The sequence below is a fragment of the Artemia sp. Qi Xiang Cuo genome, unplaced genomic scaffold, assembly GCF_049724085.1.
Source record: "Artemia sp. Qi Xiang Cuo unplaced genomic scaffold, ASM4972408v1 HiC_scaffold_3062, whole genome shotgun sequence".
Lineage (NCBI taxonomy): Eukaryota > Metazoa > Arthropoda > Branchiopoda > Anostraca > Artemiidae > Artemia > Artemia sp. Qi Xiang Cuo.
Window position 1 is genome coordinate 249,662 of NW_028300457.1, and position 16,302 is coordinate 265,963.

The 16,302-nt window shown below is 36.2% G+C and overlaps 1 protein-coding gene across 1 annotated transcript; it reads right to left on the reverse strand.

Annotated features, from left to right (window-relative positions):
• Nucleotides 1-1,001: 1,001 nt before the first annotated feature.
• LOC148938639 (protein CFDP2-like) lies at nt 1,002-1,619 on the reverse strand. Its single transcript, XM_089107643.1, has one exon. It carries the CDS (start codon nt 1,617-1,619, stop codon nt 1,002-1,004), a length of 618 nt encoding a protein of 205 aa, XP_088963769.1.
• Nucleotides 1,620-16,302: the final 14,683 nt, after the last annotated feature.

Genomic DNA, 16,302 nt, shown 5'->3' on the forward strand with positions numbered 1-16,302 from the left:
TACAGCTGCTTATTAGAAGAGATAATTGTTCTCAAGAAAATTTATTTTAATTTTCTTATAGAGTTACTGCTGTTGTTTGAACGAAGATGCTCTTGCTCCCCTTTCTCTTCCATAAGGGCAGGATTATACCAGCTCGCCAGTCCTTCGGGATCCATTCTGTATGCCAAACCACAGAAAACAGCATATGGAGCCAAAGTAGCATCACTGGTCTGTCATACTTCAGGAGCTCAGCAGGTATTCTACATATGCCTGCTACTTTGTTGTTTTTCAAATGTTTTACTGCTGTGTAGATTTCTCATGACGCGAAAGGAGTTTCTGTGTCACTTGTCAGCAGTTCGTGGGTGCTAGTGGCTAGGCTGATGAGTTCCTGGTCAGTCTGCGTTACGGCTTCGGCGTTGAGGAGGCCCGAGAAGTGGTCTTTCCATCGACTGACCTGGGCAGCTTCGTGAATGAGCGGCTGACCATCCACAGAGACAACACATGCAACCGAGGGGGCTATGTCTCCTGTTAGATCACGGAGATGGTTATAGAGACTGCCAACATCACCTTTCTGTGCTATGCACCCTTTGTCACGTGCCTTTCTTTCAAGTTACAGCTTCATTTCTCGCTATATCAGGTTTTTGTAGACAACATTAAGGCTTCTATAGATGATCATGTCTTAGACTAGTCTCGCCTTGCGTCTATATTGTATGACGTCAAGCGTATCTGACTGAATCCACGCTTTATTAGCACGCTTTTTCCAACCAACATTTGCTGTCGCTGATTCCAGGACATTCTTTTTGAACGAGAGCCATGCATTTTCGCAACTTTCAAATGGCAGGACTGCGTCAAAGCGGTTCGAGACATCAATGGCTTATTTCGACCATATCTTCTTATCGCAGAGGCGAGAGACATCGATCTTGGCTGGTCTTGGTTCTGAGCGATGGGCTTTGAGCCTTAGTCGCAAGTTAGCGACGACGAGATGATGGTCAGTGTTGCCAATCTCAGCTGATCTATACGTCTTACAGTTCCTGATCGAAGACCTCTATCTCTGTGACACGATGATGTAGTGGATCATTGTTTTTTGTATGGCCGTCATTGCTGTACCATGTATATTTGTGAATGTCCTTCCTTGCAAACATGGTATTCGTAATTACAAGGTTTTGCATGCTGCAGAGTTGTAGAAGCCATAGACCATTGTCATTTAGGGAATCCGGAGTAACTGGTCCAATGACTTGTCGCCATAAGTTGTGGTTGTCGCTCACAGTTGCATTAAGGTCACCCAGGAGAATGACAATATGGTGTGGGGATATCTTAGACGATTCATTCATCAAAGAAGAGTAGAAAATGTCCTTTGTTTCTATTTCGGCTTTCTTTGTCAAGGCATAACAAACAAGGACTATCATTTTTCCTTGCTTGTGATGTAGTCGGGCATAAGTGATTCTATTCGAGACGGGAGTGAATGACAGTAGACACTTCTTGGATTTGTCATCAAGAACTAGTCCGACTCCCTTTCTCTTGGTGGTTGTCTGGCCAGACCAGAGAAGATGGTATCCCTCACCTATGGGATCATTTCCAATCCCGACTAGGTGGGTTTCTGTTATTCCAGCAATAGAGATGCGGAATCGCTTCAGTTCCATCGCCAGAAGCGTCTTAGCTCCGGGAAAATTTACCCCTCAACATGTCCTAAAAGTTTCAACTCAATACCATCAGCCGTTCTTAAGATGTTGCATATCCTCCTTTTTGATAAACTGGATGCACATAGTGCCTTTTTATTCAGTTTAACATACCCCTCAACATTCTCCAATGTTTCACCTTAATGCCCCTTGTCTTTTCGGCTGCATACATAATCAAACGTTTCCCCTTTTCCTAATGATAAATCTTGCGTGTAAACAACAGGCAAATTGTATAATTTACAATCCATGCCCCGGGGCAATGGGGGCTTGGCATCCCTGGAAGTATAAGCATCAGACCTTTTGATTAGTTTGAACAAAATGACAACTCTAAAATTTTGATCAGTGTAGAGCAGAGAGGGCACATAAAGAGAGCAAAGAGGGGGAGGGGGCGGGTTGCCTTCAAATCTCTCTTCAATATCTCACCAACACACCTTGAAATTTTCAACTTAATACCCTCAGTCGTTCTTTAAATGTCACTGATGTTCCCTTTTAACAACCAGCAAGCACATGGTGCGCTTTGATTGTGTTCGGTATTCCTCTGAACATTTCCTTAAAGTTTCACCTTCATACCTTAAGTCTGTTTGAAGATCCAGGGTCTAACATGCCCTCTTTTCCAATAAAAATACTTGTATATTAACAATGGGCAAAATAAATAACTTATAGCCATTGCCCTGGAGGTGGGGGGGGGAGTATGTCAACCCCAGAAGCATAGTTATTTGACCTTTGAACGATGTTGAAAAATATATCTGTCACAAAATTTTAATCTGATACATTTAAGAAAAAAGGGCATGAGGGGGGGGCAGGTTGCCCTCCGATCACTTTTAACTCATAAAAACTGGGCACTTTCGACTTCTAATCGAGTGAGCCTCCGCCAAAGTTTCTCCAATAACCCTTTCCATAAAAAGCTTATATGTTAACAATAAGCAACTTCCACAATTTACAGCTTTTGTCTCAGGGGCTGAGGAGGGGGTTCACCCCAGAATCATAGTTATTTAACCATATGAATATTTTGAAGAAAATTGCTATCTCAATATTTTGATCATATGTATTTGAGGGGAAAAGGGCACAGAGAGGGGGGGGGGGGTGTGGCTGCCCTCTGATCACTATTGACTCTTAAAAAAGGAACTAGAACTTTTGTTTCCCAATTGAATGAGCCTCCTCCAAAGTTTATGCGACCACCCCTTCCATAAAACCTATGTGTTGACAATGGACGGCTTGAATAACGTACAGCTGTTGCCCGCGGGCTTAGGAGGGGCGTTGTCGAACCTGGAAGCATAATTATTAGACCTTTGGACTATTTTGAACAAAATGATTATCTTAAAATTTTGAATGGATGTATTTAAGGAAAAGGGACGTGGGATGGGGGGTCGTTGCCCTTTGATCACTTTGGACTCTTAAAAAGTAACTTGAACTTTCTTTTTCCAATGGAATAAGTTTATACGACCACCCCTTCCTCAAAAACTTATATGTTAACAATAAGCAACTTTAATAATATACAGCCCTTACCTTGGGGGTTGTGGAAAGGCTTTGTCAACCCTGGCTATCTCAAAATTTTGATCCTATGCCTTTAGGAAAAAAGGACGTTAGGAGGGGGGCTGGTTGCCCTCTGATCACTTTTGACTTTTATAAAGGGCATTAGAATTACTGATTTCCAATAGAATGAGCTTCCTCCGAATTTTATGAGACCACCCCTTCCATAAAAACTTTATATGTTAACAATGAGCAACTTCAATAACTTACAGCCCCTGCCCCGGAAGCTGGAAGGGGGCTCTCAAGACCGGAACCATAGTTATTTGACCTTCAGACTATTTTGAACAAAATGGTTATCTCAAATTTTTATCGGAAGTATTTGTGAAAAAAAGGCGTGGGTGGGGCTGATTGCTGTCCAGTCACTTTTGACTCATGAAAATACTCAAGATTGAGCAACATAAGTCTGACCTAGTTGCTCACTTGGAGTCTGATAATTGCTAGTTGCTCGCTAGTGGACTCTCTTAGTACGCTACCGGAGGTAAAAGTAAGCTACAGAAAAGAAAAATTCGGTGTGATTGCTAAATTCGTTCCTTTAAGAACTTCGGAGGACAAAATTAAAGCTGCTTGTAGCTAGATTGCGGAAGCTCAGCGTCAGGGTTCACCCGGAACAGTTAAATTTACTTTCAGCGATGCTGGGTCTTGCAATCGTGCCATCAAGAAAGGGCTTTTCGTAGGATATACTCATATCTGTATCGTAGAATTTAAACAAATACCCAAAAGATGTTTCAAATGTTAATCCTTTGAGCACCTCGCGAAAGATTGCCAGACTAATGCTAAATGTGCGCGTTGTGCAGGCTGGCTATGATGGTCTCGGTCTTGGAGCGAATGCGTAAAGAACTGATATTTTAGTATATTACTGACAGACTTCATCTGACGTTGTTGTTGACAGACTGACAGACTTCATCTGACATCGTACTAAATCTAAGAGGCAATTTGGCTTCTGGGTTCGACCGAGTACATACCAAAGTGTTAAAAGCAGTTGCCCCTTCAATCATAGAGCCCCTTACTTACCTCATAAATTTTTCTCTGCACAAGGGTACTTTCCCAGAACTGCTAAAGAAAGCTAGAATAATTCCACTGCACAAAGGGGGTTCTCGAGTTGACCCGGCTAATTACAGACCTATTTCTATCCTCTCAGTTTTTGAAAAACCTATGCAACAGCAGCTACTCCAGTTTCTGGAAAAGAAAGGGTTTTTTAATAATCGCCAGTTTGGGTTCAGACCAGGGCACTCCACACAGGATGCACTAACGGCGTTAAGTTTATAAATAAAAAAAGTTTTGGATTCTGGTCTAGTACCTGCAGTGGTTCTGATTGATATCAGGTAAGCATTTGATAGCATGTACAATTCAATTCTTCTCGGGAAACTGGAACGCATAGGAATAAGAGGTGAAGCTCTGGATTGGTTCAGATCATATCTGAGGGACCACAGGATTTATTTGGGAGAAGATCCTGGAAACGATGTGCTCGTTAACTGCGGTGTCCCCCAGGGCTCAATATTAGGACCATTACTTTTCCTGATCCATGTTAACGATCTGAGTCGAGTGCTGAACCCTGCACAAATAAATCTTCGCTGCTGTAACTTGTGCCAGGATGAAAACTCCCTCCAGTCTAAAGGTGAAGATGATGAGCTCAAGGCCTTTGCCGATGACACCACGCTTTGTTGCTGTGAAACTGATAGGACAACGCTCATATCCAAACTGAGGGAGATTCTGGAGGGGACATATCTCTGGATGGATGCTAACCGACTTGTTATTAATGTTGAGAAATCTTGCTTTCTATTTTTTTCCCGGGTTGAAAGTGTCCATCCGGAGGTATATGGCATCCAGACATCCAGAGGTGTGATTAGTCGGCCAGAAAAGGATTTTGCAAAATACCTAGGAATCCTCCTCGATGAGAACCTATCATTCGTGCATCATATTCAAGCAGTAGAGTTCAAGCTATCCCGGAATTTTGGAATAATAAAAAAACTGAATAGCGCTTCGCCGCAGAAAACGCTGGTCCTCCTTTTCAACGCTCTAAGAAAACCCCATTTACAGTATTGTACAATGATCTGGCAATAAACTTTTAAATCCCACCTGCGAAAACTGAATTCGATTCATCAACGATGCCTGATATTAATTGGAAAAAATGAAAGAGTACTTGTCATTAGGGTCCCCGCATCAATTATCATGCTTGACCTTTGTGTTCAAGTTTTTAGCTGGAGAGCTGCCATCTGCGTTTAAAAGATTATTTCGATCTATTTCAGACCAGCATAATTTGCACACCCGATCATCATCAAACCTCCAATTGCCCCTCACCCCGACCGTGCGATCAGATTTCGCTCCTAACGTAGCTTGTGCAAAGATATGGAACCTGATCCCAGGAGAGCTGAGAGGTAGGAGCTCCCTCGCATCATTTAAAAAAAGACTAAAAAATCATTTAATAGCATTACAAATGAATAGTTAATAATAATAAAAAAATAATAATAATAATAAAAAAAATGTAAGTAGTAAATTTAAATTACAAATGTATGATTTTTAAATATGACGGGGTGGTTTCCCCTGAAGGTAAGGAACGGGAAGGTAATAGTTTTAGTTATTTGGTAAATGAGGGGTATGTTTGTGTCTGGGATTAGGAGCGGTGACCATTCTGCGTATTATATGAAATTGTATTGATTTTGGTTCTCGGCGTCCAGGAATGGACTGAGTATTTTGATTATGTGTGATTTATTCTTTTCATTTGTTAATAAACCCATTGAACATTGAAAAAAGTGCAATGATAACTAGGCTAATATCGGAAAAATAAACAAATATATGACATATTTGGTTTGTCTTCTATTTTTTTCGAATTAAGTTGTAGCTGAAGCATTAAAAAAATTTTTTAAGAGGAAAGTAAAAAAAAACTTGTGATCTTGGCAACAAACTTATAGAATATCATGAAAAAATTTCAAATTACAATAGTGGCAAAAATCTAAAATTCTTTTGTAAAAATCCTGTGCATCCAAACTCGGCAAACACATGAAAAAATGGAACATGTTCCCGACATATATTTCTTCTCACTGATTTTTCGAACTTTTACTTCTTTTTTCTTACTTCAAAATTATTCAGATTCGATTTTACCGAGGAAAAATTGTTGTTTATGCAGGAAAAATATTTGCGATACATTTTTCTTCTATAAAATTCACTTGTCTTAAGATCGTTTCAGTCTTTGCTTTTTTTTACATTTCAGGGTTGGCCAATTCAGACCAACCCCGGTCAGTTTAGCTCTTTAGATTTCTCAAAATTACTTAGATCTGCTCAAGTTTGAAAAAAAAGAATAAAAAATCTTTTACAAGAGAAGAGTGAGTGAGGTAAAGTGAGAATTTCTTGGCCAAAAAACAGATTCATTTCCCTTTCAACTTCTACTTTCAACAGCTTGTTTCAAATCAAAAATTAAAGGCAAATTTAAAAAAGGAACACGTGTATTTTTCAAATAATCAAATAAACGAACGTTAACAAAACAAGACTCAAAAATAACCATGTCTCGGTTATATATTAGCACTTTAATCTTAAATAATCGTATCTTCTGTTTAACCAATTTAACCTAGAGTGAGGAAGCTAAGAATCCTTACGGAACCAGGTTACAACACACTTCTAAAAAGTTGTCCCAATCAGCGGTACAGTATTTAAAAAAAAGGAAGAAAGCTGTAAGAATAGAATAGAATCTATAACATCAATCAAAAATAATTGAAAAAATAGCAGTTTATGCTAGGGTAAAAATAAAAAAACCCTTTACTGTTTTTTACCGGAAAAAACAAGAAAGATAAAAGGAAACTACGAATTTCTACCCGACAAGCAGCTATTTGTACTGTCGTTTTTTTAGTATATCTCAACTTACCATTAAAATGACAAACTTACTGTCAATCATAAATTAATGACATCAAAATTTATTTTTCTATTTTCATTGGGTGCTTATATCTTAAGTTCATTAGATACAAAAAAAACACATCCAGATACTGATTAAAGACGGAAAGATCCAGATTAAACACGGAAAGAGGCTTTCTTTAGGAGAAGGGGGAGGTCATAGAATTTTCATAAAGGGAGTAATAAATTTAAATGTACAATTTCTGGCTAAAATAATATGATACATATTATTATTTACAACACCGTAAAATCGATTAAACTAAAGATACACAGCAAGACATTTTTCTCAAGCTGACACCGATCTTCTGTCCATATCTCAGTCGAAGTACTTGCCCCAATGATCGGGAATCCTAAAATCATGAAATACAATTAGTTTGATTAGAATTCTCAATAGAACTTGGTTCTTACAAAGTACGACATTTTAATCGCAAACGATGGCGTCAGTTGTGGATATTAAGGTGGGGCAAACATGAATTTTTCAAAATTCGGGAGAGGGGGGAATAATTTTGTTCATTTTCGAATTATTCAATGAAAGCACCCAAAACAGCCAATTTTCAATGAAAATGACAAAAATATATATTTTTTTTAAATTTAAGGGTGATTTTTTTTTGGACGAGGGTAGGGGCAATAACCCTTTCCCAATTAATACCATCGATCACAATGCAGTTTTGACACTGATCTTAAAAAAAAAAAAAATCTTGGACGCAAGTTGAAAAATGCAAACATAATTGTGACACTTTATTGCCTGCACTGCAAGTTTTGTAAGCTATTAAGGTTGATTCTTTTTCAACTGTTTTAGCGAAATTACCAAATTGAGAAGTAGAAACCTACCATTGAAAATTACAAATTGCAATACACAACGACCGAGTCCGTTGATTTTGAATTGAAGTTATCAATTATTTTCAGTAGGTTGCATAGGTTGCATCAAGACATGGCTAATTGTAGACAGAGAAAAGCCAAGACAGATTGTCCAAGTAATTGAGAGGCAAATGTTTATATAGCTGGGCCACGGGTAAATGGCGGGAGTATGCATGACTCTCTTATTGGACACATACTTATTTGTTAGTTTTTTGGAAAGGCATGCCTGCCTAAAGTGTCAGGCATGTTGACCAAGAATTTAAAATTGACATAAGACCGTTAGATTGCCTGTAATGAGAGGCAAACAAGACACGCCCACCTATGGTCTTAAGAAAGTTGACCAAGAATTTATAAGCATATGGATTTTTTTTTTCAAATGTTGGCTCGCGGGGTTGAATACGACGAATAAATTTTAGTTAATTTTAATAAGGAACTAATCAAATAATTTTCAGAAAAATAACTTGGTACAGTACGGCTGTGGAAATACGAAAGAGGTTATTTGACATAGCAGTAAAAAACAAAAAAATATCTATCGATTCTATTAAAATCAAATACGCCTGATCGTTTGGGTACTTGTTTAGAATCCAGTAAGTACACGAGGATTGTATTGCGAAGACATCCGGAAACTATATTTATTTTTCTCACTCCGAAAATTATATTTAAACTTTAGTTTTTTGGGGTTTAGGGGGACTAAAAGGTACCTAGATCAGGTTAAGGTAAGTTGGGTTATGTATTTAACAAACGTTATGCTTTACCCCCACCCCCTAATTGGCAAATACATAGGCCAAGTTTGTGTTTAAACTATTATATTTTTATACTGTTTTGTTTTTTTTCATTGGCATTAACGAAACTTCACTTATCACGGACTTACGGGATTCTAAACAAATACAAACGTTTGGATTAATCAGAATACACATATACCCTTTCGTTCTTAAGATATTTACAATTGGAGAATCCTCTCAAAAGGCACTGTAACCAAATTGCGACAAGTTTTGCAGACCGAAAAGTGTTAAGTGCATGACTCTTCCACAGCCACAATGATTGTCACATAAGGTCTACCCAAGATGTCCAGGAAGGCATGATTGGAGCTCAAAGAAGATATGGAGGCATATTTTACAAAACAGTTTTTTCTTTTCATAAACACGCTGGAAAATCTCAATTAACGCCTTTCGTATTTCCGTAGCCGAGTTGACTACCAATCATCAAGCCTTCTTTTGGCATATAAATCCTTAGTTTTAGCAAATTTTCTTGGGTAAATTTCAAGTTTGAAGTCTTATAATTTACTTCTTAATTCCTTTTCGTTTTACAATCCACCTACAATAAATGTGGCAATGGTAATTTAATATTTAATATTAATGTTTAATATTTAATATAAATATTAAATTTAATATTAGATTTACGTTGTATAGACAACGTAGAGTTGATGTAGCAATCTTATGTTGACTTTACCAACAATGGTGTTGCGGATAAAACACTTAGGTTTCATTTCTTTCTAAAAATGAAGTTTTTTTTCCAGAACGATTCCCTACAGGATGGCCAAAAAACTTTCTTGCTAAAATACAACTTAATTATGTATCTGTTTACAGCCAATAAATGTTGTCAATTTTAAAACATACCTTGTATACAAATAGATACTGTGTTACTTAGCCCTATTATAAAAAAAAAAAACTGTCTTCCGATTTATCTCTCCAGTTTTTGAACGTATTTAACAATTCTCGCTCAGAAGTCAGTCGATACGATTGAAAAGAAAATTAAGCATAGTCGCAGTAAACGACCATTTGCCCTTTACAAATGAGTGAAAAAGAAACCAGAATAAACCTTAAAGGTTGAAACCGAGCTTAAAAGCTTATAGCTAACTAACCGAGATATAGAAAAAAAAGCTTTGACTGTATAGTGAGAACAATATGTTATTTAAACATGACTGGGGAATATCCTCCATTATTTAGGCTTATCCTAATAGTAAAAGTTTACTACAAGACATTTTTTCTTGAATTTCAAAAAGAACTGGAAACCCCTCAAAAATAGTTGCTGATCGAAATGAAAAGAGAAGTGTCTGAGTCATCAAAAAGTCTAGCATTTAGGGGGAATATTCTACCCCCCCCCCACGCCCTGAAATTTTCGCCCAACTTGTTAAAATGTAACAAAATACACGTCAAAAAATCAATGCTCGTTTTATTGACCCCCCCCCCAATAGAAATCCTGGGTGCGCCCTCGAAACACAATGATCAGAACTTAACCCGATGTATCCAGTTCACCCTTTGACATCCGAAGAAATTGATATTTTAGACCGTATATAGATCAAATACAAAGAAAATCTACATTAATTAAAACAATATTAATTGAGTATCATTGTTAATTAAAATTAATATAATATCGTTTTTTGGTCTATGGCACTCCTGGGGCGCTGGAACAATGTAGACATGTTTAAAGGCTTACCCTTATATTTACTTGCTTTTTATAAACTCATTTTGACAGTAATAAAGTTGATTACAATAAAAAAAAATATTGGAGTCATCTCTGTGCTATGCCTAGGGCAATTAAATGTTGAAAGTATGTGTGAATACATGATCAAGGCATTGACCAGGTATTCGCACAGTTTTGAAGTTTGAAAACTGAGAAAATTAGCACTGACTAATACTTAGCTTTATAAATTATAATTTTCCAAGAAAATCTGAAATAACACCCTTTTTTCTAGTATATTTAGACTGTCCCTATGTAATTGAATGTCATTAAAGTTTTGAAAAGAAACACGATGACTGCTTTCAAATTGACCAGGTGTTCTTTTAAACTTGGATGTTTACTTCCCAGAGAATCTAAAACTGATTCAATAAGTGATTAAAATCTTGTTAAACATGCATCTTTTGACAACCAGCGTACTTCATCATGTAATCGCAATCGTTGGAAGTCTTCCTCATTTTCATCGCACGATTGTCCAAATAAACGCGTATTTAGTGCACTCCTTATACCATCCCCTCTCCTGACAATTTCTTCATAGATAATTCTTCCCCAATGTAAATTGAGCGTCCAATAGGAAATTGAGACAAATAAAAGGAACAAAAAAGTGTATAATTGTGCCTCAATTATAATGAAAGAATAGCGATGGGTTTTTGTTAAGCCGGGGGAAGGTGTGGCCAATCCCTAAAAGAGCACATTTAAATGCCAAAATTGAAATACCAAATCTCCACGAGCTCTTAGATATGCATAGCCTTCAGGTTAGGGGGGGGGGCAGAATACATATCTCATCTTCCTTCATTTAGACTTAGTCTGAATAGAAGTGCTACAGGATTATCTCTCCTTTCTTATTGAAAATAATTTTTGTAACGTTTGTTTTTAAACTTTATTTAACTAAACTAATTTGCTTAGCATTTCATAAAATTATATCTAATGATGGGTAAATTCACATCAGCTAATAGTGATGAGGGGTGGTGGATCATTTTTCAGGCGGGGGGAAGCCATATGACTCAAATAGTATATTTTAATGAAAAAGATCCTAACTGTAATTGAACCTTTAGTTAAGTACCAAATTAATTCTATGGAACTGGGAGGGATGTAGAAATTGATTTACGTCTATTACAAAAGTAAACAGAAGCAATAAACTCTAAAATGAGTATATTCTTGTGCCCTTTTTAAAGGCCGAGAGGTAATGGAGGGCAAAAACCCTCCGTCTCGGTTTCTTTTCTGCTATCCAGCCCTCCTCTATCCTCTGTGATATCTAATCTAATTTTGAGATATCTGTTTTGTTCAAGCTTCGAAATGTCTAATAAATTAGCTTTCAGGATTTATATCACCCCCAAAGCCCAAATGTTACACTTTATATTACCCTGCTATGATATACCAGCGCCTAGAAAGCCAAAACAAAAGAAGAATCAGAATTAAATAGAAATATAAAAATAAATACTATAAGACATTCTACACCACATTTTCTCCCTATATTTTGGAATATTGGTAGATTATAGGAAAATCTTTCTTTTCTTCATTATTTTCATTTATCACACTCTCTGTGGCTGCCCAATTTTGCATTTGGGGAGGGGAAATTATCCGAAGGAAATGTTTAGTGGGCAAATAAGGTTAGCAATATTCTTCTTGATTGAATTGTTACTAAGACACTTTTGCGTAATTTCAGCACTGGAATAAATTCAGAGCCTGAATCGTTGCTTATCTTTCGTGTAAACTGAGGTTATTTGGATGAATTCCAGATACCTAACATTATAGACAATGAGAAGAATTGTTTGGCTTGCATTCATCAAATAATTCCCAACATAAGCGCTAGAAAGGTAGGACATTGTTAACCAGGAAATACCAACTATGAAAAGTAGACAAGTGAATATCTTGGAATGGTATTCTTGTATAACTAGATACTGTTCCAATATAAAGATTGTGAATACCTAAAGAATTCGTGGCATCATAAGTGAGGCTTGTAAGAAAAAAGAAAAAAAAAGTGGAGTTAATATATATATATATATAATATATATTGAAAACCCGTCGTATACAATAAATGTACAATGGCAGAGTATACAAAAATACGAAAAGATACGTCTGTACACATCTATAAGATTATCTTCGTTTTTTAATTAAGATTATGGCAGTCATATCATACATAGGAAAACAACCTTTGGCTCTTTTTCTGCTAGGACCTAGTAAAGACCTTTTTTTGAAGATATCGCTCTTTGATAGGACAAATATCAGAAAAAAAGGAGGATAAATGAGTGATAATTTATTAGTAAGTTCTAAAGTGGTGAATTATAACTCATTTGAATTATAACACATATATATATAATATATATTGAAAACCCGTCGTATACAATAAATGTACAATGACAGAGTATACAAAAATACGAAATAGATACGTCTGTACACATCTATAAGATTATCTTCGTTTTTTAATTAAGATTGTGGCAGTCATATCATACATAGGAAAAAAACCTTTGGCTTTTTTTCTGCTAGGACCTAGTAAAGACCTTTTTTTGAAGATATCGCTCTTTGATAGGACAAATATCAGAAAAAAAGGAGGATAAATGAGTGATAATTTATTAGTAAGTTCTAAAGTGGTGAATTATAACTCATTTGTGCAGACACGTTCATTAAATTAATTCAAAATATAATTATAAAAACTCAAAATAAAAAATCTTAAAATTCATAAAACTACTTACAATCCTGTATTCCCACTGCTGCTACCATCAATTCGACTGTCAGTTGCTCTCTCCCTAGGCTGAAGTTTGAAAGCATCCCCATCTGTAAGTTTTTTTTTTAAGGACTGGAGCTAAAAGTGGCTATGACCAACAAAGAAACGGAAAAAAACTCAACAATAACAGAAGAGATGACGCAAAATCGAAAAGAAAGTCGGCAATTGTGATTACAGACTGACAAAATCCCCCAATTTACATTAGGATCAATTTCGATGTCACCAATCTACAGATCTCTGAATATATATGCTTTCAACTACCTTTGTGGGACTATGGTAGTATCGATATACGCAATACAGCTGGGAATTGCATAAAGCGACCAAACACGCTATATTTTGGAACTAAAAAGCCACCAAACGCGCTATACTATGGACCTATAATGCGACCAAACAAACAGACAGGTTTTTCTAGGGTCAATACGCAAAACTGAAGAGTTTTCTTTGGGCATAACGAGTTCAAAAGTTCAATGGACTTCCTGTAAAAATACTAGTTTTAGCCGAAAATAGCCGATAAATTGATGTGATACAACTCTTTCTGCATCAGTTTGAAAAAACAAGCTGAATAGATCACCTTTCTTGATAAATTTATTCGCATTCAAATGGATAGCTCCAAGAGAATTTTGGTAAGTGAATATTTTTTTTCTTTATTTATAAAAAAAAACGAGATCTTTTTCCTATAGCTAGCTTTAATTACCTGTCACCTGGGTTTCTGATATGCATAGACCCCGGCGCCACGACGATGAGGGAAGACCGACGGCGGCGGGGCCAAAGATAGCACGCCGCGCCGCCACCGTAAGATGTTGGCGGTGCGCCGCCGGCGTGATCAATGTTGACCACAAACATTAATGTTTTCAACAGCCTTTCTCAAATCACAGCTTAAATTTACAAAAGATTCGAGCCTATTCATGAGTTAAAAATTCACAAGTCGCTGGCTGGAAACAGGTCTTCTTCGTTATTCATCAAGAGAAGTAGAAATGTGGTAGAAACAAAATGGTTGTGGTGTTTCAGAACCCTTGCATAATACGAGTAGTTGAAGTGTCTATTAGTTATTTATTGTTAACATAAATAAATATCAAAATTAGTAGTTTTTTTTATCGAGCAATACTGCATACAAAACTTCAAATACAGTATCACAAGATTCGTCAGTTATCTGGATAAAAGCTTTGAACGCAAGTTTGAACTTGGAATCTTAATTTGTTCCATAATGGCCTTTGCCTATAACTGTTTTGTCACCTTTAAAACAGTTGAAATGGGCGACTTTGATATTGATTGTTTTTTTTTGCTCTTTTGGATTCTTTAAAAGACTTCTTCTATTAAAAACTGGTTTATAATTACAATTTAAAAAAAAAATTGCATTTTAAAGTTTTTTGGATTCTTTATAGAATATATGTCATGTAGGCTGAACTGCTGCTTTTTTATTGCTTTTGGCTGCTCTTTTGGATATTATTCGTTTTTTTTTCTTTTGGGGATTCATTCCAAATTATAAATTGATAAACACCTAATATCAGTCAAATTATAGTCAAATTATAAACTGCATTAAAACGACTAAACATATCAAATTGATAAATACATGATGAACACTTCATATGAGAACACTTCAATTACAATGAAACAAAAAACACTTAATAGTTTATTTGGTATGACGAAAAATTAAATGCCAGCTATTTTCTGGTAAAAAATAAAAAGCTCATCCGTTTTAAATGTAATTAAATGAAATAATATGCAGACTGAAGTAGCTCCAGGAAGATGTTGAGATTTTCTTCCTAGTTCGTCACTTTTAGTCCAAGCAAAATGTTGGGACACTTAGCATCAATTATTGAGTTTAAGCTTTGATTTCCAAATGCTCACAAAAATTACCAAATTTAAGAAAGTCGCAACAATAAGTTAACTGTGGTCAAAATACTCAAAGACTCCTCTTAGATTCCCACCCAGGCTCAAAGCCTCTGCTATGGTCATTTCCATGGAAATCTCCAAAGAGTTTCTCTTTAAGATACCTTTCAAGCGTAGTTAGGGGTATTTTTTGCTTTTCTTCAAAGCTTTGAAAAAAGTGTTATAATATTCTAAATGTTACATTTGTTATATTTGTGCATATTTTTGGTAATCATTTGTGGGGTGATCGAATTTTATAAACCACTGTAGATACGTAAGAACGTTGCAACATCTAGTACCCTGAGGTCATAAGACTGTCAAAGACTCCTCCTTGAACCTCCCAAATTGAAAGCTTTTATTATGGCCTGGCCTTTTAATGTAACTTGGGCTCTGGACAAAGGGCGCCATTGTCACTCGAGCGCAACTTTAGGTGGGGATGTCGATATCGCTTTCGTCACACCCATTCGTTTTAGTGTGAATCTGCCTGGTACTTATGAAATGCCGTTTCTGCTTGATAAAATGCCGTTTCTGCTTTAAATTAAAAAAAAAATAACTTTTTGGGATCCCTGCTTTCAATAAAAATTTTTTGAGATAATATCATTTAAATGTAATACCCCCCTACCCCCCCCCCCCTCTGGATATAACCTTGATAGGACACCGTCTCAGCTTTCATTAGAAAAATAAGTTATTTAATAATTAACTAGGTCACTATATGGATCAAACAATCACGCAAAATAACGTTAAACAGCTTAGTGTTCCTTGAAAAAAATTGAGAGTATGAGTAAAGGGGTAAAAAGACAACAACAAAAATGTCGAAATTATTCAGATATACCTCAAATTATTGGAAAACCGAGTCATAGATTCGCAGTGGCATTTAATAAGATCCAAAGAATCTAATTAAAAGGGTGCACACGCAAAAGCCAAATTGCGCCAGTAGCCTATGAGAAATCGCAAAATACCCAAGACAATAAACAAGTCCCAATGGGGGGCCCTGGGTCTATCAAAATATTTCAATGGTTTCTCCAGGAAATTTGATGTCATTTTCCTCTGTCTCCACTTTAAATGAAAAAAATATTTATCTTTTTGGCATCCCTGCTTTCAATAAAAAAATGAGGTATTATCACTTAAAAATGATAGCCCTCTATCCCCCCCTATAGGCAATAATTTACAATTTATTTATTAGTCATATTTTTGGGGGTAGCTTCCGAACAATTGAGTATTAAACATTCAAGCGTTCAACAATTAAGTATTAAACATTAAGAAAATCTTATAAAAACAGCCAAAAAAAAATCTGCAAACTTACAATTCAGCTGTAGAAACAATCTG

Excerpts from the sequence above, each read along its gene's own strand:
- LOC148938639 (XM_089107643.1), bottom strand. The coding sequence starts at position 1,619 with ATGGAACTGAAGCGATTCCGCATCTCTATTGCTGGAATAACAGAAACC.